Below are 23,601 nucleotides of genomic sequence, written 5' to 3' on the forward strand. Positions count from 1 at the left end.
GTAAAGCACGGCAATCTCTTGTTCTCGTGTTCTTCATCTGCGTTTTCTCTTCCATATTATTTTTCTTTCTTTGCACAATCCTGCAGGATTCTTCAGGGACACGCTGGGCTCGTACGACAACATTTACCTGGTCTTCGGAGCAGCAAACCTCTTGGCGGCCGTTCTGCTCTTTGTTCTGGCCTGTCGAGACAGCTGTCGCCGAAGCACATGGCGCTTGAAACCGAACCCTGCTCCGTCGTCGAACCCTACTCCAAAGGACCCCGTAGCGTTACGCTGAGCAGAAGGGAAATTACATTACAAAGCGACACAAGGGGACAAGAAATATGCTGGAACGCCAACCTTCGATCCAGCGCCACAATATTGTAGTGTAAAATTGAATTCTGGGGTATTGCCTGCCGAAGCCACGATGTTGTTATCAGGCACATCACAGGGGGGAACTTTTTTTGGCAACCTTGAGTGCACCTGAATCAATGTGCACGAGCGTCTTAGCATTTAACCCCCATCGAATTGCGGCCGCTGCGGCCGAGATCAAACCTGTGATCGCGACCTCAGCAGCACGACTTCGTATAGTCACTGAGCTGCCGCGGCGGTTGAGCTATGTAGCGTATAGCTAAGACAATGCTTCGTGCGAATCCGTGCAGTGGGCCACAACAGAAAGTCCGAAAAGGTGCATTTGTTAAAAATTATTAAAGGTATGTAAAGTCGAGAGCAAAAATTTGGGGACAAGAGGAGCCGCAAAAAAAAATTTTTCTTCGCAGCCTAAAATGAAGGGTGAAATCAAGTTGTGCTGCCTACATGCGTCGGCTTGACCAGCGCCATGCATTCAGACAATTGCACGTTGCACGACTGTGCTAGAAGTTTCTTTTTTTTTTTTTTTACTGATGGCGTGGTTTCCACACTTTCGCTCTCGACTCTACATGTGTGGCACACACGTCGCCTTCTACGCTGTTCAAACAATAGTTCAGAAAAGACTGATGTAATTCCATTTTATTGTCTTAGTATGCATAAAAATGGTGATGTTTGCGTGGGGTAGAACTCTCGCTATGCTGTCACGCCATCTGAGATTTTCTTTTATATGCAGGGTATTCACGAAACTTGAACCAAGAATTTAAAAAAAAATGTGGTTAACCACAGCTGGGTGAAACCAACGACATATGATTTGCCGTCATGTGGCGCTCCTCAAGATGTTATTTTACATTCCGCTTAATTAATTAATTAACTATGATGAATTATTCAAAACTTTAATATTCACTTGAGGGCCAAGTCTCTTTCTTTTATGTTATAGAGAGTGTGTGCAAACGACCAATCCTTTATTATTTTTTTCTTTTGCAACGTACATGCTGCGTGATGGCTTTGTTCGCCGTTTAAAGAATTCCCGCGAAATACGAAATAAGACCACGTGACTGTGTTCATGTGCTTTCGTATTGAAGCGCCCTCAACCGTTCTTCGAACCGTGGCGAAGTGAGCGGCCTCGGCTCCAGGTATGGGCCTCACAGTGCGCCAGCACCTTCCACGGCGGCACGCGTAAAAGTCGGGGGTCGCCACCTTTCATAAGTGAACGGTTCGCGCGCACGGTTCTGTCGCTCGAAGAAAGGCTGAGTGCGCCGCAACACGATAGCGCATGAGCGCAGTCACGTGGTTTTATTCCATATTTCTCGGGCTTCCTTTAAACGGCGAAAAAAATAAGTATACCGCGCAGCATGCACGCTCCCACAGAAAATTGGTTCGGTCGTTTCCGAACCCATCTACAACGTAACGAAACGCACTGGGCACTAAAGTGCATATTAAAAATGTTGCACGATTATTCCTAATTAATCGACTAACAAAGCGGAATATCAAAAGTGCTCTAAGGGGCGCCACATGACGGCAAACCATCTTTCGTTCAGCTGAGGTTAATCACTTTCTTTTTTTAAATCCTTGGTTCAAGTTACGTCAAACACCCTGTATAGAGAGAGAGGGAGAGGCTGACGTATAGCGTACGCGAACTTATATTTCCTCCTTTCAGGCTGAGGGTGCAGCCCAGTCCTGCGTCAAAGCTTTGGTGTTTAATTAAGTGAACCGGCCATTGCATTTTGTAAAATGCTAATATACGATATGAATAAATGAGAGGGTGTCCCGTTCCCTCTCATTTCTTCAACCCACGCGGCTATAACAGCCAACCCTCACTTCATCTACCATTATGATCATCTAACGTCGCTCGTCGCAACTCTTAGCCGCTCGGGTAGGCTGTTCTTAAAGCTCCCGCATGCCTTTTGTAATAAATGGGGACACAAGATAGCGGGTCTGAAAGCAGCTCACCTGCGGCGGCAAATACGACGGGTGCCTCTCGCCTCGCCGACGCGCGAGTTGGCAGGTTTCGCGGAAACAGTCGAAGTGGAATACCCCGCAGAAAAGCAGCGTGACTCGTAGTTGCCGGACCCATCCGTGTGCCGCAGTACGGGTCAATGGGCGCGATGCGTCACTCTGACGCATCGAACGCGAGGACCGCGAGCATATCCTACTGCGATGCGTCGAACGCGGACTCCCGCCGCCGCCTATCCCCATTTAGGAATCGGAGCTAGACGCCGATTCTGGGACCACTCTGCTTTCCCCCCAAGGCACGATGTGGACTCGGGAGAAAGCGTTCGCTAGCCCGACGAACTTCCTCTAGGACACAGGCCTCACGAAATGTGTGTGTGCGTGTGTGTGCGTGTGTGAGTGTGTGCGTGTGCGTGTGCGTGTGCGTGTGCGTGTGTGTGTGTGTGTGTGTGTGCGTGTGTGTTAACTGCTGTTTTGTTCACTCTTCATTTTCTCTCGCTTTCTATATATATCTCTGTCTGTCTATCTCTCCTTCTTGCTGTAGGTTGTCTGCCTTCCTCCTCCCTCTGCCACGTAAATTTTAAATTAAATTATGGGTTTTTACATGCCAAAACCACTTTTCGATTATGAGGCACGCCGTAGTGGAGGACTCCGTAAATTTCGACCACCTGGAGTTCTTTAGCGTGCACCTAAATCTAAGTACACGGGTGTTTTCGCATTTCGCCCCCATCGAAATGCGGCCGCCGTTGCCGGGATTAGAACCCGCGACCTCGTGCTCAGCAGCCCAACACCATAGCCACTGAGCAACCACGGTGGGTTGCCGCCTAAACGTCAGGCCGTTAAGGTTGCCACTACTACTACTACTACTACTACTACTAGTAGTAGTAGTAATAGTAGTAGTAGTAGTAGTAGTAGTAGTAGTAGTAGTAGTAGTAGTAGTAGTAGTAGTAGTAGTAGTTTGCCGATAGAGATTTCCGGTTAGGTGCTAAGCCGCGCTCCTATGAGGGTAGCAGAAAGCAGCGTCCATTTCCTTCCTTGAAAGTCATTATACCCATTTCCGGTCGTTCCCTTTTCGCCCTTCCAGAGAACTAAATAGCAGGTTGGAGCGCGCAGGCAAAAGTTTTGTAAGTCAATCTGTTCTCTCTTTCTCTGGTCGAAAAGCGCATCCCTAGATCCGTGTGAGTAAGCCAACCTTACTTTTGACAGGTTCCCCGAACCGCATGGTGCGAGTGCCAGGCATCTTTTCTGTACCACATTTTTCCTTCTTTGGCAGTGTACTAGGCAACTAGGAGAAACAAATAAATATGTGCATGCCTTACCGCAAGCGGCGCAATACTTGTTACGCTGTGATTTCTTGCGAAATGATTTTGGAAGAGCGAGGGTTTGGACACGAGTGCGGTAGTATGCACTTTAGGCTCTTAGCCGTGCTTAAACATTCGTTAATGAAACGTCTCTGGTGTCCCATCTCTGATGGAAAAAAACGTAACGACGGTGACGGCAAGAGTTTCACCGAGGAATTCGACCATAAACTTAAAAAAGTGAAGCGACCGCCACAACAGGAACGGTAAACCTCAGTCGACCCTATTTTGTCCTCCCCGCGTCTGTAGACCTTTTTCTCGTGGGCACCGCCATATTGCGTAGGCAGTGGCGCCATGTTTGAGCAGTCGGCATGCTGGCTTAGGCAAGCACTCCGTGTTCTATGAAAGGTACACGCTTGGGAACAGTTTCTGGTGGTTATTTCTGCGCTCCCGCAATCTTTCTGATTTGTCGTGGCACCATAAAGAATAAAATCGGCATGGCAAACGTTTCTGAAGGCGGACGAAGCCCACAGCGTGATGTGTGCGTGCCTGTTCCAGCCTGGAATCTGAGAACATTTGTGTACTTATAAAAAATCGTGTCATGAATGTGACCTTACTGTAACATTCTCACTGTAATCATAGCATGCGGTTTAGCGGCAGTGAGTAGTTAAGCATACGCAACGATCATATTCTCCTGTGGAATAAGTGCTGATGTTTACTTTGACAAGCGTTAAAATTTTTATCTGTATGTTACACTGCGTCAGCCCTTCATCTGTTGGACGCCGTTTTGAGCACGCGTGAATAAAATATTTTTCTTTAGTAATAACAGCATACCATACAGTGTAAATAGCACGTGTCGACTGGTTCAGCGGCCGGATGTAGACTGCACGAGCATCCGAAACAGTGGTAGATGCTGATTTGTAGACCTGTTTGTGTTATAGCGCATGGCCCGAGCATGCGAGCATGATCAGGCCTGGTCTTATTGCTCCGTTAGCCAGGGTTTTCATTTGATTTGATCCCCTTTCAATATTACTGTTTTACAGGTCAAGCAGGCAATGCCGAAGCGCAAAGCTTATATGTATCATGCTGATTTACCAACCGCAGTGATTGATGTGTTGATTGCCATGCCATATCGGCCATTGTGACAAGGCCTAGCTCCAGTGAGAAAAGGGAGCATTCAGTGTCACGCATACAGCGCTATAAAAAATATGCCAAAATTGTTATTGGAACCCACGCCTACATACGTGGACCAGAAGCCTGGTGCAACCCGCAACGGGGGACAAAGTTTCCCTTGAGTGTGGCACCTTAGAGCATTCGGCCATCCTGACTTGGCATAACACCCGCGATAACAAGGAGTGGCACGAGTGGCACGTGTAGAAAGGTATAAAAATTAAAATCGTGTCAAAAGTGGGATTCGAACCCACGCCCACATACGTAGACCAGAAGGCTCGCGCAATCGCTGGGCAAGGTCTTCCATGAGCACGGCGCCTTAGACGACATAATAAACACCCGTTAGAACAAGGAGCAATGAGAGACGCGTATAGAGCGGAGTAAAAGAAAGTCAAGCAGAAACTCCTCTGCGATTTGTCTAAGTACACGTAAGCCTTCTGCTACTTGCTGAACGTCATGCAGCCCGGTGTCAATATGAAGGTTATGAAACTCGATGGGACCAATATAAAGGACAGCGCTCCGACAACACGAACTGCTGCGGACGGCGGCGCAGGGTGAGTCGATGACGCAAGCCAACTACTGCAGGTAGCGGCGCCAGTTGCACCGATGTCGTTCCGGTCATTATATGCCGTTATCGATCTTTAGCACCTTATCCATGCGCGTCGAACCACTATGAGCCATGATCAACCGTACTCCAGTGGCGGCTGCGTATGACGCGGCCGCTTGAGCCCTACCTTGAAAGCGATCTGCGACGGAGACAGTCTCGTCTTGAAGCCTAACGCGCGGGTTCCTATCTGTTACCGGTCCCTATATCTGTTACCGGTCCCTGCGCGGGTTCCTATCTGGTACCTGTTTGGGCATGTGCAAAGGTCTACATTATTGTTAAATAAATAAATAAGAAAGCCATCTGCGATGGGGCAATGGGGCACATAGTGCGGCGAGTGCTGATAGCTTCCTGAGCGTTGTGTTCTCACCGCTTCGTTCGCGTTGAAGCGAGAGGCAGCACGAAGGTGAGTTCACTCACTGCTGCGGGCCCTATCTTGAAAACGACCATCTTACGGGACGGACGAACGAATGGAGATTCTCGTTAGGTAAGAGCAGAAATGCTTACGCACTTGAAAAACATTGTGTCAGAAGTGAGACTGGAAGCCACGCCCACATACGTGGACCAGAAGCCTTGTCCGACCCGCATTGCTGGGCAAGGTTACCCCCGAGTCTGGCGCCGTTCCTGGCCTAATCAGGCAAAGTGCCTTTGGCACAAATGCTTCCAAACCTCTACGTCTTATTTCCATGTAACAAAGAAAAAAGTGTTTGTGGCAATAATAGTTAGAGCATCGGGCTTCTGCGCTGGTGAGCCGCGGTTGGAATCCCATCGCCAGGCGCACTCACTTTTTCTTAATGAAGAGGTTGAATCTACTCGGCGAGAACCCGACCAGTGACCGACCGACCCAGGCTAAACCACAGGATGGGATACAAAGGAATATTCGGCTTAAATAACTCTTCTTTCCCGCGCACTTGCGCGCATGCGCTGTAGCAACAGCTGATCGCCGCGTCGCCTGCCGATGCCTGGCCCGCTGGAAACGCAGGAGTGTATCCGTGCCTTTACGGAATTGCCATTTTAAAGCGGAGAGTTGTTTGCATACTATCCCACGGTTTGGCCTGGTTCGGTTGGTGGGCCTCTCGCCAAATAGATTCTACCTAAGTTTTTTTTTTTTTTTTTAATCAAGTGCGTCCATAGCCGGGATTCGAACCTCGGCCCGGCAGCGCAGCAGCTGATGCTCTATTGGGCTATAAATATTTTCTTTCTTTATTGCCAGTTTTGAGAATTACAAAACAGAGTGCAATTGTTGTGTCGGCAAAGACTGGCTGACTCCGTTTAGCATTAAAGGGCAACTGCGGCGATTTTTCGATGTCCACTGATGTTAATAAAATTTTGCATATATGTTCTCTTTTGCATTCTGATTGTTTGTGCCGAACTATACGGCTGCAAGTCATTTAGTTTTCCTGAAAATAAATTTTAAAAATTGGTTTCGTTCCGGACTCACGAATTTCTACTGGCCACCCTGTGTTTGTGACGTCGAAGACTACACCGCCACTGCCGCTGAAATCCTCGCTTAAATCGCCGCTGTCTAGTTCGGAAACTCTGTAAAAGCTCCCTGCGTCGTCAGGAGGCATCATCAGCTTCGCTTTTTTTATGTAAGCGCCACGTGTACTGAGTGTTTAGCACGCGTTCTGCGTGTACATTATGGTAGTGTAGGACCTGATGTCATGCACTCATCGTGGAATCACACGAAGCAACTGCCCGTTTCGGTTTGGGTATCTCCGTTTATTGGTTATTTAAGATTATTGATGAAGTTCTAAGCAAATTCAACCATCCTATAGGTGGCAGGACGGTCAATGCCATTTGAAAATGACAATGTCCTAATATGGTTAAAAAAACGCCGGAGTTGCCCTTTAAGGCCCAAACGCACGTATACTTGTGTCAACACCAAATAGCGCTTTCAGACAGTCGCCATATGCTGATTATGATGATGTTCTTTATAATATAGTACATACACACAACAAGGATTGGCGAAGAAGCGGGCGGCAGAAATCGTGCCACCAAGTAGCTCCTTGAGATCATCGCCGCGTGTTGGTGATAATTATGATTTCATATTATGGCCCATATTCACAACAAGAGATCGGTCAAGAAGCTTGTCGGCGTGTCAGTAATGTCGATGATAACGGCTTTCGTACAATTGCACATACCGAAGAGGCGGGCTGTACAGTGGCTCAAGCCCTCAACGGGAGATTAACCAAGAAGTGGGCGGTGTATATTGTGACAACGCCAACTATCTCTTTGAGACTTTGGTCATGCATCGCGTGTTGATGATTACGATTTCCATACTTTGACACATGCCCATAATAATAGATCCGCCAAAGAGCGTGTCCGCGTGTTGATTATGATGATGATTTCCCTATACTATATACATAACAGCAGTGGGGCCCAGGAGCGGGCGGTACATATCGTGCCACCAACTAGCCTATTTGAGATGATCGCCACGCATTGTTCATGATATGATTTCTATACTATGGCACATACCCACAGGGGGCGATCGGCAAAGAAGCGGCCGGTACATTTAAAATAAGTAAGACCCCCGCGCTGAACGAAACAGACTGACCAGATACAACGACATCCCAAAGATGTACCAGCAAGCCAGAAGAACATTCCCACCTCCACACAAAGACCTAAACAGGGTACAAGCGGTGGGCGTACGCCGACTACAAACATATACCTCCCCGAACCCGTTTCACCTCAAACGGATATTCCCTGAAGTACACAAAGAAGACACACGTAAGATATACAAACAGGACCCAGCTACGCTCAAAAGCATGCTATGCGAATGTAACGCCCAACGCAAAAAATGAGTTACAACTCCGACACCCTATCGCTGAGGCGGGCCGCCGCTCTGCGCAGCTCCGACCTCGGCGATCAACTTTAGGACGTCCAGCAGGCCCGCGAGGCCGCACTGACACAATATCTCGACGTCCCGTCGTAGAAGACCTGAGCCAGGGTCGCCAAAAACCTGCCGGACAGTTCAATAAGGTTCTTACCAACCAAGGGAAATGTAAACCAATATGAGATTTGTCACATTCCATAGCACGGGTGAGCGAGAGCGCATGCGCGATCCAGTTTCCTTTGTGCCAAAGACGAAGGAACGCAATGGCCAAATTTATCAAATTTTATTAACCGTGTCATGAAATCGCTTCCAACATGTGTTTGAGATCAGCATCATTTTTCGCCATCTCGCTAATAGTTTGGCTGAAGGTTTGGCCGAGGCGCTCCGAAGCAAAATATTGTACCGTGACGCTATATATTGCGTGAAATCTCAAAGCAAGGCAGCCTTATTCACTGCTGATATGAACGCCTATACGTATATAAAAGTGGATCCGTGCCAGCAGATTCAAATGTCTGGGTGAATAATTTACCTGCCAACTTACCTTCTGCTGAGAGGCTCACCCATCTAAGTGAGGGCCATTGTAGGCTCCAGCGCGCTCTTCGTCGGCGTAGAAATCCTCTATAGCGCTTCATTTTCACACATCCAGAGAGTCCATAAGACTCCCGTCTCGATACTGAACTTGTAGACTTTCTCATTAGGCTTAAAACCATAGACGTTTTCGTAATAATTAAATCTCTATTATAAAATATCAATATGGCTTTTCCCATAACCTCGTTATCGAAATGCAACTTTGAGCAACGAAACATCATCACGATAGAAAGGGCGAAACCTGGTTTTCACTTGCATTACACGGTACGTAGTTTTCATCTGCCTTTTCTTCTTCTTTTGATGCAAATCAAAGGGAAACTCGGGTGCCGGGGCGTGGTTTGAGAAGGCAGGCGTCAGCGAAAGGAAAATTCCGGCTGTAAATTGACATACGTACCACGTATAGTCCTTGAATAGGCTGCTTGGCTCGTTGTGATGAATGCGAAAAATGCGCATTACAAGGACGTATACAGTAGTTGCGGGGTCAAAGCAATGACACGTGATACTCGTGGCTTTCGCTATCAAGAAATTAGCGAATACACGCAATTATGCTGTGAACCATTTGATTCCTGGGCCGTTTAAAAGCATGCAACTAAAAGGAGCCCTAAATACAAACAGCACGAACGAATATAGAATGATATGTCACCATTTCGAGAGCTTCGAAGCGTTTTGTTCTTAAACGGGAAGATGATTTAGTAGTGGAGCAAATCGCAACGTAACGGGCCACACAACTTTTTTTTAACCTCTCAAATTGGTTGCGACGATTTACGAGGTTCCAGGGGTCGTGTGATATACCGATTCGCTTCGTCCGATTCTTTTAGTTTCTTATAGTCCTTCTAGATGAGTAGGTGGTCCCGAGGATAGCGGGAGCGTGCCTTTGTGCGAACCAATGGTGAAGGGCCATTAAACGAATTGAAATTGAAAAGAATGGATCGTTACATAATATGGACCCACAGCTTGTCGCCATTCGTTGGTTCTGCTACGACAGATGAGCACTCGCACGCTTATTCGGCTTGAAATAGCGGTATAGCCCGCATAACGCACATAGCAAAATCGCTTGTTTTATACATTTCGCAGAAAAATATGAACCGCTAAACTTCGTTGAATTAGATGTGCGAGTGGTGTTAGGTACAATTCCTTGTCTGATGAATTTAGTTGGGACCCGCCAAGTTTGCATTTTCCAGCAGCACTATACGGGGAGGTAACATCCAGACAGAACAGATGCGTCACAGGAGGATGAGGACTTGAAGTGATCAACACTGAGAAAAGCCTTAGCCTTGAAGGAAGAGTGCGGGGGAGTGGGAAGGAGGGGGGAGGTGTTACACCTTGGAGCAAGCGTTCCGACAGGGATACTCGTTTAAACCTTGGTCGTCACCAGGGCAAACAAAAACCTTTCCTTAACTCTGTAATTCCCAAACACAATTAGATCTTGGCGATTGGCATTGGCTGTGTGTTCCATTCCACGGCTGCCACAAGTTGTTGGGAGCCGTTTCGGTGGTTCGTGGTTCGGACTCCGGCGTCACACAGAGGGTTGCTTGCTTACACAGCCGGAGCGCCTAAAACGTTGTAGCTGCGGGCCTGCGCTATACCGGGGCGTCACACTAAGCTGACAAAGGTGACCCACGCCGTCGTCCGTCTCTGTCGCCGAGAGTTGCTTGTCGGTGAGATAAGGTCGGCATCGAGGGTGAAGGAGGCGAGAAACAGGTTTATTCTACATATTTACACCTCACAAGTGGTTCCATGAATATGAGAGCACACCACATGGCGGAGTACGTTGCGAAGGTGCCTCTGATGTTGCGCCTTCGCTTCAGCCTATATGACGCAATGACGAGGTCATCGGGAAGCAGTTGTCGACGACGTCCTCACGGTTGGAGGTTGACTCATTGCAGCAGTTAGCTTTCGTCAGGTCCTGGTGTTCGTTACCCCTTTCACAGAATGCTCGCAAGTTCACCCGCTGTCGTCTAGACGTAACAGCTGGAATACCGGTATTGTCTGCAGCCCACGAGCCCCACGTCGAGTCGTACCATCCCGCGTTCTCGGGCTTAGCAGCGCAGCATCATAGCCACAAAGCCACCACGGCGTGTTATTAATCTGTATGTGTGTGCGAGCAGGATCAAGCATGTGTGAAGACAACTTGAACCTTTTAAATGTTGAGTTATCTCAACCACTACACGGCAAGATATACTCGCAAGAAGTGCCGTAAACACGGACGTGAATAAAAGGGTGTACCCTCACGACGTTTCTAACTGAAATGTGTTGAAATTCGGGGGCCCTGCTGAAGTATTATGTTTTTGAAGATGCTGACATTGAGTTACGCTGGTACAGCGCGGTGAAGCTCGACAGATAGCCGAAGGGCTACGTTGATGTCGTGTTTATATGAGCGTTCGTTACGAAAATACGGGAAACTGGCGTACAGCTAGGCTGCAAAAAGACTACCGCTCACATGCACGATCATGTTCCGCACTGATACCTCGGCAGCGAAGCAAGGGCTGCGTTTCACTTTCGGTGGCCGGGACTGAGTGTCATGCTTTCTGATGATGATGATGATGAGACGATGATTCATGAGGTTTAATGTCCCGTAGCAACGCTGGGGCTGTGAGTGATACCGTAATGGAGAGCTCCGGGCACGTTTGGTTTTCACCTGGGATTCATTGACAAGCACCAAAATCTAAATGCACGAACGTTTATTTTTTTATTTTTATTTTTATTTTTTGCATTGCGTCCTCATCAAAGTGCGGCCGCCACGGCCGGTTTTCAAACGCGCGACCTCGTGCTCTGCAGCCGAACTTCATAGCCATTGTGCTACAACGGTGGGTAACAGACTTTATCGCGCATCTAGCATTCCCTATAACATGCTGGCGCCAGTCCACACGGTTCGCGTGTGATGCCCACCGTTTCGGTTAGGTCAGACGATCGAGGCGCGCTGCAACCCGCACTCTCGGATTTTGCCTGCTGGACTTTTTCACTAACCATTGCCCCACGTGTTCAAATACGCACATACGTACTTGTCGTTTTCAGGGTGGGTTCAGCGTCGAAAAAAAGGAGTACAGAGTGATCTTGCCCGGATTCCTGGAGAAAGGTTGCACATTCACGTTGGTCTTTGAATTCCTCGGTGACGCGGCGTAAGTCCCGCTGCCAATACTGCGTGCGCATATAAGCGGCATGCTTCTGAGTTCTCCTATGCACTGTGTCAGCCGATGCGTTAATTGTGATGACCGCCTTCCACTTCCCAAGAAGGGCGCTTTGAGTTTGGTTCCCTTGTGGTGTTTGTCCCACTAAACACTATCGCGACTCGCCGATTGCAAGTTGTCGCGAGTAAAACGGGCAAGGAGGAAATAGGTCAACTCCTAAATGCTATGGAAAAAAAATGAAACGATGAGATTATACGAGCCAAAATAACGATGTGATTATGAGGAACGCCGTAGTAGGGAATTCTGCGTTAATTTCGACCACCTGGGGCAGTTAAATCTGTACATGTAAAGGAGTGCAACCTCGAACACCGACGAAAAAAAAAAAAAAGACGGGACAGCGCTCGTCCCGTCCTCTTTCTTCCTTCCTGTTCCAGATTGCGCTGCTTTATACTTACTGAATATGTACCAACAAGTCCAGCTAGAAGTGCTGCTGAATCTAACCACACGAGCGTTTTTGCGTTCCGTCCCCAGAGGAGTGTGGCCGCCGTGACAGGCATCGAGCGCGCCATCTCGAGATAAGCAGCGCCACGCCACACCTACTGAGCTACCGCGGCGGTAGTTCAGTGGTTACGGCGTTGCAACTAACTCTATCTGGCACACAGGGGAGGCGCAGCCGAGCGCAGGCGTCGATGCCAAGAGAAGTTTTTTTTTTTTCTGCACTGCACCAAACTGCCCCGTTCACGCGGTCTGCTATGTCCGATGAACGCCTGGTGGGCCTCCTGATCAGCGTGCACTGAGCGATGGGCATTGACGTGGACCGTATCGCAGTCGTGTTCACCAGAACAAATCACCGCAATAGGTTTCAGAGGTGCCTGTTAAGAGACGAGTAAAAAAACCTTATCCCTCGGCTAAAGCAACTGATGCTTATGCTTACTGTACTTGAAGACTAAAAAACAAAGGCGCCAGAGAACATTCTGTATCTTTAGTTTTATTATGCGGCATTTCGTATTTATATATTTGACCATTTAGTTCACCTTCGATGCTCCTTTATTCCTGTATTCAATCATTGCCGTGCTCATCTATTTGTTAGCGTTTGTCTCAGGCGAACTGGCACGCTTGAACTCGTTGGGAGGCTCAGCATCGCTCTCAAGCTTAAAGCAAGGTTCTATTAATTTAATGTTGCAGGTATGTTGTATTTCCGTTAAAATAAAGTGCACTTAATGTCACAAGTAGGCCCTCCTGCACTTTATTTGCTTGAAATCTTGTTTGACGTTCACTATAGGAAGAAAATGTCATGCATCTCGGTGGCGTAAACAAAATGATAGACATGGACAATATTTTTCTTCATTGATGGCGCCATAAAGCTGCCCTTTCCACCTAGTTGATTTCATGCGGCTCACTGCTGCCCCATTCAGAGATTTTTTTGCAATTCTATGCGTGTGTTTTTTTTTCTTTTCTCTCGTCATTTCGTCTCTTGTTCGACATTAAACCTGTAGTACCATGACAAACCTTTTGCTCAGCTAGCATTCCCACCTAGCCCGCACATATTTTCACTACTGGTTGGTTTATATTACGGTTTCCCATTGATACATCGTTGGAATGCGCGAATTCCGTACGCGGTGGTTGGGCTGCGCGGTGGGAATAAAGGCGATGGCAGTGCGTCTTCAAGAGACTGCTGCTCTAGGCTATAGTGGTCTGGCATAACGCAGCAGCAACATTCTGAGCCCATTAGCTGACAGGACCCAAATGCAAAATATATCTCTTCTTGTTCTCTACCATATAGCATATAGGACGCCTTCAGCTACAGCACACTTAAAAAATATGACTACCTGAAAGGTCAATATGTGGGTCCCCTGTTTGTCACCTTTTCAGCAACCCAGCAAGTCTGTTCCTGGGAAGAGTTGGCATGGAAGCTAACACGTACGTGCAGCTAGAGTTCAGTGACCAGTATGGCTTCACAACAAGGGATCAATCACGTCCGCAAAGCGTGACGGTCAATTCTATCACGTCACCCGTGCGGGGGATGCACGTTCTCCAATACAACAGCACAGGCTTGTACGTCCAGGTGAGAACTCCCACGGTTTCATTTAGCAACCTGACCCATCGAGGTATACCATAGCCCAATGGCGTTGCACTGCTGAGCTAGAGGAGGCGCGGGTCCATTCCGATGGGGCCCGACTGCAAGAAATCCTTGGCCGTACGTTCAAGAACCCCAGACGGCCAAAATTGATTCGGGCACCCCCACTTACGGCCAGCCGCATAATCAGGTTGCGATCTTGGGACATAAAACCTCACAACCTAATTTTTTTGTTTTTTTCCTTTAGCGATCTGAGCAATATTTATGAAGCATCATTCAGTTTTCTTACCTGCATTTCTATTGGACATTATCTAGCAATCTACAGTTGTGCCGGTTTGGGGGAGTTGATGTCATTTATGGTGTCATTTATTTATGGTTTGGGCTTGATGGTCATTTATCGCGCACCTTTGACATGTGGTCAGGCATGGGTAAAACAGGCGGATGCGTTAACAATCGAAGCTGAGAGCCTGGTAACAGTTGAAAAGAAAAATGGAGGGTTTCTTGACCGTCATTGCAGAGCGTGCAGATGTTGGCCATATGGAATGCGAAGCATTCTTGGCGTGTTAAACCCAGTTTTTTTTTTTTTTTTCAATGGCTATCTGTCCAACTATCTGGCCGTTTTCGTGGGCCGATTCCGAAGATAGCGCAGCCGCTACATATGTTCTGCTCTACAATGAACTTATTTGACGTCGTCAGCTTTAGTATGTGCCACTGAGGCCACTGGATACGTGGCACTTTGGCGCCCTGGCCTGTTTCTACAAGTTCAAACTCGTCGTGTCTTGTGATTAAAGGCGTTGCCATGGGTAACTTTGCTGTTTTACAAACTCGCTCTGCATGTAGGGCAGAGTACCAACGTGTTGACGTGTTCTGCGAATACGGCTTCAAGCGGGATGTCGTCTGCATAACATATCAATTCAGTTTGAGTGCAATGACTTCATTACTGATGTATTTTAAAAAACAGCTTAGATTTATATACGAGCTAAAATATTTGGAGTCTATTTCCATAACAAAGAAAAACTTACCTTGGCAGAAAGCTTGCTGACAAACACGACAAGAGGCAAGTTAGAGGAACACTTGGGAGGTTCTTGTCGAAACTTGTGCTTTTTGCGCTCGGCTCATACTCGGCGGCGCTACGGGGCCCACGCCGTGCTCTATCTCAGCCACGGTGTAAGAAGGCCAGGTGTTCTGACAAGCGCGGGCGGCGCGTCCAACAATTATTCGGTTACGCTAAGCCCCGCCGCGAGGGGCAGCACATGTCTTGGTGGCCGCTCACTGCGCCGTTTTTATGGAGTTTCAATAGGAGCGTCTTAGCCTGCGTCGTTTCTTTTTTAATAGTTATTCAAAGATGTCGTGCTGAACATCCTTTTCAGTAGCAATGGAAGCATCTTGCACAACTATTGTTGCCATTAAGTGAGAGCCGACATCGGTTGCACACTCGGAAAGTTCCGTTTTGGTCTTTTTCGCGGTTGATGCGTCGGTACATTATATTGGTAACCTTTAGACTTGGAGTTTCGGGCGAACACTACTTGTAAACGATCGTTTGATGCTCTCGAAGCTCGTTTATATTGAGGCGACTTCTGAGTGATGGCATTTGTATCCTTTAATTACAGCGAGTGTGCACTTTATTGCTGAATGGCGTACGACAAGGCAACAAGGGATAGATTTTGAAAAAATGAATTCAGAACTCTTAAGTTTAATACCACTTTTTCAATACAGACCAGGGGTATTTTCGGTGTTGCCTTGTGAATTTTCAAGCACGTTATTTGATGTGTGTGACAAGTCTAACCGGAGGAGGAGACGATCACGGAGGCTTCGCTTGTTAGGCTGTTTCATAGGCAAGTCCAAGTGCTTCTCCTGTCACAGGCTGCTTTTAAAGACAACTTGCGCCGTTCATAAATATCATCGCGACTACGCCTCTTCTGCAAGACATACCCGCCGGATTGTATTTTCTAGCGAAACGTTCGCCACCGTGCTCAGCAATCCATGTGTTGTTAAGAAAATGATACCGAAGTGCTTTTCGCAGACATAGTCTGTTGGTCGAAGTATGGCTTTTGTTTCCGCAGTTGCAGTCAGTTATCTTTTTTTTTTTTTAGCACTGAAAGATTACGCTGTTATCTCAGGAAGCGTAGCCGCTGTAACGCTGTGGCAAAGCATTTATTTCCCGTGCTAGTGCTCAGTCGTCGCAAACATAACATATTTCGACGGGCGCACTAAAACCACCCGGTGGGTTTTGACACTTTCTGAATGAGAGAAAAGGAATGCTCACGCAATTACTCACACAGCCCTGTTTGTTCAAATCAGTACAGGCATGAAAGGCGAGGTCAGAAAAAAAAAGGAAGATCACGAACTTGACCAAGAGGTATAAATCACATACCCACACCCCCATGCAAGGCAATGCCTAGAGTGCATGCAATGTCACAAAAGAGTCTTTCAGTATAGGCTAACACAAGGTAAGAATAACTGCGACGAAGAAGTCCGCGCGCTGACTGCTTGAGTAGATGGCACAAGCCACCGCGGAGTAGAAATTGGCTGGCGACGGAGGGAGCGAACAAGAAATTCGCACACTCCATCATGATCATCACGTTCCATAGGAGCTCGCAACTAATCCTTGTGAAGATCAAAGCTCGCAACGCATATTTGCAGCTCATTATTGCGGCGCAAACTGCTGCTTCCTACTGAAACCCCACGAAAACCAACGAAGCAATAGATCACCAAGGTGGGTGCTAACTCTAGCCGCGGCGAACATTCGACATCTACTGCATATTCACTGTGGCGGCGGGCCCCTTCCTTCGTGCATACACTACCATACAATTCCTTCGTACACCGTGGTCACGTCCTCTCATTTTCGCCCCTTTCGTCCGTTGTCCTCGGTACGCAACACGTGTGCCGCCTTGGCCGTAAGCGACGCTGGCTAACACTTCCAGTGCTCATCTTCTGTACAAATACTCAAAAGGCAGTGGCAGGAGGTACGGCGCACTGGTAGCTTAACTGGTAAGGCACAGCGTGCGTAATACGAAGGACCGATGCGGTGTCGGTTCCCACTATTGGTCAAATTGTCTATTCGTCAAGATTCATTTCTATTTACCGAGTCAATATTTCAACATTTCAATTAAACAACGAATAAATTTCTCCAATACTTTCTTTAACTTCATTGTCTGTCACTTCATATGATCGTTAGTAACAAAAAATCGAGCCGCTCGGACCATCCTATTCTTCTCATTCGCAACAGAAGTAATGCAAAAACTTAGCGCAATTTTGTGCTTCCTTCTTTTTTTTTTTTTTGCGGAGGCGAAACATGAGCTCACACGCTGCGGAAGTGTCGACGACGCCGTGTTATTGGCCTCGCAGGTTTATCTGGACGGCCAGCTGGTGGTGCCGCGTGACACCCTAGGCAACAATGCCCCGGAATATGTAAGCTTCTACGTTGGTCACTTTTTAAGCGGATACACGCTCACACCGGAGGTTCCGGTCGTCTTCCACGAGCTCCACTACACAATGGACGACCCCGGTGCTACTGTCAAGGCAGCCGCAGTAGGTGTCTAGACGTCTATATATAGACAGGGTGTAAAAACAAGTATTCAAGAGAAACTACCTTCACGAGCCCTCCCGGACTTTCCACACCGTGGCTGCTGCTGCTGTCTTGCCGAATAGCTCACACTTAAATGAAATCAATTGCGTGTCCGATAGCGAAACCGAAACTCTGTTTTCAAGAAAGGAAGCGCAAGCAAAGCAGATGACGATTATCGTTGTGGGACAAGAGAAGCCCCAATGGGTGTAAACTTCTTCAAGAGTGAATGCGTTCGGCGGAAGCGGAGTTACTGGCCATCAAAGGTCGCCTACGATCCCCTTCGCGGTGCTCCCTTTCCTCCTCTAGTCTTTTTCACTACGAAGGCTGCGGTGGAGCGGGGCCAACAACGCTCCGCCTGCTGAACGTCACCGTGGCACGCAGATCAAATTTAATTTTGAATGTTAACGTGGACGCCATTGCTTCCCATTTTTGGCGCCTACGACGCGTCAAGCGCGTTGTCCTTATCGAGTCGCAGTGCACTCAGCCAGCGGACTCACCGCGATACCCCACAGCGGCATCTACGCGACATGGCAGACCCCAGCTACATTCTTAAACAAAATTACGCCCATCGGGTCGTATCTTGCCACACAACAATAATCGTCACCTGTCTCGTCCGCATTTCCTTTCTTTAACGCTGTGAGCCCACTACTTCCAAGTGACTAACGGCTTGCACATTTTGAGCGTGAAACAGCATTCTCGACAGGAAAGTAGCGAGCGCAGCGCTTTCAAGAAAGGAAACGCAAGCAAGATAGATGACGATTATCGTTGTGTGGCAAATATACACCCCGAAAGGTGAACATTTCTCTAAGAGTGCACACGGAAGTGTAGTGCGTATGCACAGCGTTTGCTTCGTGTACGACAGGGCTTGAGTGCGCGCTCGCACTGATATGCTCTTGTCTGGCCGTGCTACGTGGTTCGGACCGGCTTTGTTCTGCACTAGCTTGACAGACCCATAGCAACCACGTCCAACTTGCGCATTTTGAAGCGCTGTCAGTAGCTCAATATACGAAGCGAAGTCTGCCAAGGCGTCTAGCCGGGAGCGGCCAAAAGTGAGCGCGCGTTGGCAAGCGTGCGTGTGGTCGGACCGCAAGTGTCGCGTCGTTCGAGGCTAGTTGAGTGTTCAAAGCTAGTCGAAATCAGCGAGACCCGAGGGCTGTACGACACCGACAAGCAGGGTGGCCAAAGTGTTAATTCCTACGTGGGTGGCCGTGGCCGAGCGTGAGCAGACGATAGCCGGCTTCTTCCAGAAGTACGTAATTGTTATCGAAATTCGAAAGCACATTTTCGCTCACTTCAGCTTGTTGATGAACACAACAAATATACACAGTAACAGGAGGAAGAAGCGCACTGATCCAAATACCCTTCTTTGTTGATGTCAGTTATTTTTTTCACCAAGCGCGAGGTGCTGTTCAGGACCCCTTTAAGAACCCCAGGAACCAAAGATATTCGGAACACTCCACAACGGCGTCTCTGAAATGGTTTGTCCGCGTCAGTCGGCAAATATTATGCGCATATGACAAAAACTGATATCCCATTATCTTCAGCCTATCTTTACGTCCACTGCAGGACGAAGGCCTCTCCCAGCGATTTCCAATTACCCCTGGCTTGCGCTATAGCTCATTCCAACTTGCGCCTACCAATTTCCTCACTTCACCACCCCACCTAAGTTTGTGCCACAAAAGCGACCTCCCAAATGCAGCCAGTTTAGCTCCGCTGACGCAGCAAAGTTGCGGTCCACCACGTCTGACGCGGAACGAACTATACGGCGCGATTGCATGTAGGCGTCTTCTTCGAGCACAAAACCTTAATTTCTATAATCAGCTAGAAGAGCGCAAGCTCTGACTTAAATCTCCTCGAACATATAATTTCTGTTTTCAGATTTTTTTCTTTTTTCGCGAGCAAGCGAGCGAAGGCGACCTTTGAAAGACTAGACAGCAGACAGCAGCATGCATGCCGAAGTAGGGGAAGTGGGCTAAGGATGTCAATCGCGCTTAAAATCATGCAATTCATTGCCCCTACCTTTAGTGATGGCCTGTATTTTCCGCTCGCTCTTTTGTGTGAGCGACAGAGCACTCTGAAATGTGAAATTGACACGAAACGGCTCACTGCGTGCTCGTTCGCAGGTTAGGAGACTGCCGGGTCACTTCCCGTACTTCTTCATGATGCAAGACGTGCACCTTAATGTGGGAGGGTTCGTGCTCTTCTACGGACAGTGGCAACCAGGAGCAAGGTAAGTGGAGACCACGAAAGCAGTTCGGGCGTGTGCGGATTGCGACTTAACCGTAATTAAGTTCAATGAGATTCTAGCAAGAAATACTATCAGTCCCTTAATTTAGATATTCGTAAGAATCCCAAGAACACGACAAGGGGGAAGAGACGTAATGGCACTTATAATGTTCTCTTCTTTATATTTTTGCTTAGCCCTGGGCTCGCACCTTTTGTGGGGCTAATACGCACTATTTTTAGACGCAGCACAGAAGTATATAGCAGCAAGCTACTTCTGTGCTTGCCGCACACACACACGCACGGAGACGCATATATATATATATATATATATATATATATATATATATATATATATATATATATATATATATATATATATATATATATATATATATATATATATATTGACACGTGCACTTGTTTGTCTTTATCGGGCGACACGTTTTACCGCCTAACAAATGTCATCGCACAGCGCAGGACGCGCCTGCATGTATCGGAAGTTTCTGGAATGTTTTCGATGCTTCTATCTGCTGTCTCTGACCGAACCTTGCGTGATCTGATCGCATGTGTGCGCGACGCGAATAGTGTAGAACTTTGTGGAAGGCACGCGGGTCCCAGCGATTACTCTGGAACATTCGACGACTGATGTATAAAAGCCGGCGCGCTGGACCCACTGGTCAGATTTTCGATGATCGCCGACCGTGTTCGCCGCTATCGCTGAGCTATAAGTGTAGCCTGTTTTTGTGGGCACAGGTTCGCCCAATAAAAGTTAGTTTTGTCTTTCACAGTATTGCTACTGTGTTCTACAACGTCACCACCACGTGACAACATACATACATACATACATACATACATACATACATACATACATACATACATACATACATACATACATACATACATACATACATACATACATACATACAGACATACAGGATGTGCTAGCTTACTTAAGCCAGAGTTTAAAAATATGCCGATGCAGTCAAAGACGACGCGACGAGATGCATGTTGCTGACTATTGTATGGAGCGTGTCACAATATTTTTTGTATTCTGCCTAATTGTACAATTAGTCAAGATTAATTAACCAACTTCGGAAGCAACGAAGATGAGATAGCCCACGACCGTGCGCGAGGTTTTGTATGCCGCGACGGGATGGTGTCTCGGGAGAGTTCGGGAGAGCTCGTCCACAGTGATCCACTGGTTACTTTTCATGAAATCACCTCTCATTACAGAGGGAATAGGCAGCGTTTTCCTTTCCCCCATCATAAACTCAACAGGCCACAAGCTAGCACGCTTCGCATGCTCCAGACAGGGTCCTACCCCTCTAGGGGCTTTTTGAACATCCTCCACCCGGACATGCCCTGTGTTACAGGATTTTAATACAGAAGAAGACTGAAAGAAGGCCATTACAGACCCGAGGCAGGACGTCCAGCTCCTGGCTGTCCAGAGGGCCCGTGAACGAGCGGAGAGGCATGGCCTCTCTGTTCCGACATGGGGCTAGCCAACGGCTGGGTAGGGACCTACAGGCCCCCGCTTAGCTCCTCAGGACCCCAATAAAGTCGTTTGCTGCTGCTGCTGCTGCTGTAGAGCGCTTTGCAAAACGTCCGACTAGATAGTTTCTAACTTTCTATCTATAGGCATCAGTGTTTTTCCGCTTACTGCAGATGCTCGCGAAATACAAAAAGAAATTGGCTGATGGCTTAGCTTGGTTAAGCCTGGAAGATTGCGTAAGCAATACCCTTGGCTGCGCCTTGGTTCGGCTGATGGTGTGGACATGGTTGCCCTTTGTTAAACTTATGGCTATACATCATCCGACATAGCGCAAGGCAGCACGCCGACCACTGCGAGGAGCCGAACTGTAGCCCCGTTTATCCTCCTAGCGTGACGTCACACCAGCGAGCGCCCTCTCTCGGTAGCGCCGCAGCAGCGGCGCGCAAGGCTTCGCCTCCGCCATCGATGCCGCGAGGTGGGGCCCCGTCTCTCGGTCTGGCGTGACGTCACACGGTCACGTGACGCGCAGCTGTGTAAGGAGGCGCCACGACCACCGCTGGGCCGAAAGTGCGAGCAGTATTGCTTTCGCAATAAAAAAGAATAATGTGACTTACTCCATACAATAGTGAGGAACACGCATTAGGTCGCGTCGCGATAGAGTGCATCGGCATATTTCTAAACTGTGGCTCAAGTTAGCTGGGACACCCTGGGGCCGAATGTGATAACGGTTCGAAATATGAACCGTTCGCTTCGCCGCTTATGTCACTACATGTGCAACTCCCAAGCCGGTGGTGGAAGAAGGGGAGGACGCGACCAATAGATGAGAGGGTGCCACCTCTGAATTGTACGTCATCATATAACGAGCTAATCGAGGAATTGCAGAATGTTTCTGCTGGCTAAATAAATGTAAAATATAAATTAAATATTATACGCCAAGTTCTGAAGTATAAACATGTGATGCCGGGCCTTTACGCAATGCAGAAGTAATTTATTAATGTCATTCTTTTTCATTCTCAGCCGACAGGCGGTATCGCTTGCGTAAATGAGTTGACAGAGCGCAGCGCTATATGTCGTCTGCTACCAGGAGCTCGCACGGTGCACACAAGAGGAACGCACTGCCAGCACTTAAATAGCAAGCGTGACAAAACCGTGAACTGGTTCTTAGGGACACCTTTACTAGCCGACTATATCAATTTTCCTTCTTTTTTCGCCCTTCATCATCGGCTCGGACATGACTCGTTCGACGCCGCGCTGCCGCTATCCCTGTGATTTGCCCCACGGCGCGTCGCTTGATAGAGGCAATGGAACTTGAAATCGAAGATTACGATATACGGGCCCTGTATTGCCTGCGCGAAGTAAAATGAAAAGCGTGGTGCTAACGGTGCACGCTGTGCCGTGAAATTGAGGAGCAAAGTTTGGTACTCCCGAACTAGAGAAAAAAGGGCAGCCAAATAAGAGATCTCCACGATATCTTCCCATCCTGACTGTATAGTTTTATCAGCCAAACGAAGCAAGCGCTGATCCAGCCTAGGTTGAACCCTTCTGATTTCTGAACGGCGATCTGCGAGCTATTCACGCTGGCGATAGCACTGGAAATTAGACTTCACCATGCAAATATCTCCTTGGCATTGGCTTTGAAGCGGAGGTCACAGGAAAGCTGATGCAGCCATTCTACCGGTCAACACAGTAATTGTGAGAGCAACTTTGTGGACAGTGTCGGCAGCAGAGATCTAGACCATTCCGATTAATGCTTCCCGTCCGACAAACCTTTGAGAGCTGCAGACCAGTGGGGATGAACCACAGCGCGCAATATTCCTTCCTCTGCGTGCAATGACCACTGGTACGCTTGCACCCGAGTCTCCTCTATTTGATAGCGTAGCCTGCAAAAGGTCTACTTAGCAAGCTGCCAAGGGCAGTGCAACTCATTATCCTCATTTCTTCGAACGCGTATCGCACTTCCAGCCGTGGTCGACACCGAAAGAGGAACGCCAAGCAGACGACGAAGTAATAGCCTCCGAAGCAACCAACGCACGCGCGCGCCACTCCCGCGTGTCTCCGGGGTCGCGCTACCGGCGCGCGCGGCCTAGGTCGCAAGCCAACAGCCAAGCCACAGCAACGGAACCCAAAGCGGACTACCCCATCGCCGGTTCCTGCGACCGGTTCGCTTTGAAGATGATTGACAGATGCATGACGTATTCATAAATTGCGATACCGCCCCGAACCGAACCGAACCGAACCGTTATAAGATTCGGCCCCTGTATATTGCCACGTGCGCTCCTAGTTTTTGGCCGCCCACCTTCGGTGCCACTTTGTTAT

At 48.1% G+C, this 23,601-nt stretch overlaps 1 protein-coding gene across 1 annotated transcript in view; it reads left to right on the forward strand.

Annotated features, from left to right (window-relative positions):
• The first annotated feature begins 8,818 nt into the window (after positions 1–8,818).
• LOC126537882 (uncharacterized) overlaps positions 8,819–23,601 on the forward strand; it is a 34,322-nt gene continuing 19,539 nt past the window's right edge. Inside the window, exons 1-5 of the mRNA XM_050184980.3 lie at positions 8,819–9,058; positions 11,810–11,913; positions 13,795–13,987; positions 17,348–17,530; positions 19,691–19,797. Coding sequence (XP_050040937.2) covers positions 8,960–9,058; positions 11,810–11,913; positions 13,795–13,987; positions 17,348–17,530; positions 19,691–19,797 — 686 coding nt within the window. The 5' untranslated portion in view covers positions 8,819–8,959. The remainder of the gene's footprint in view (positions 9,059–11,809; positions 11,914–13,794; positions 13,988–17,347; positions 17,531–19,690; positions 19,798–23,601) is intronic.

This window comes from Dermacentor andersoni, chromosome 4, assembly GCF_023375885.2.
Source record: "Dermacentor andersoni chromosome 4, qqDerAnde1_hic_scaffold, whole genome shotgun sequence".
NCBI lineage: Eukaryota > Metazoa > Arthropoda > Arachnida > Ixodida > Ixodidae > Dermacentor > Dermacentor andersoni.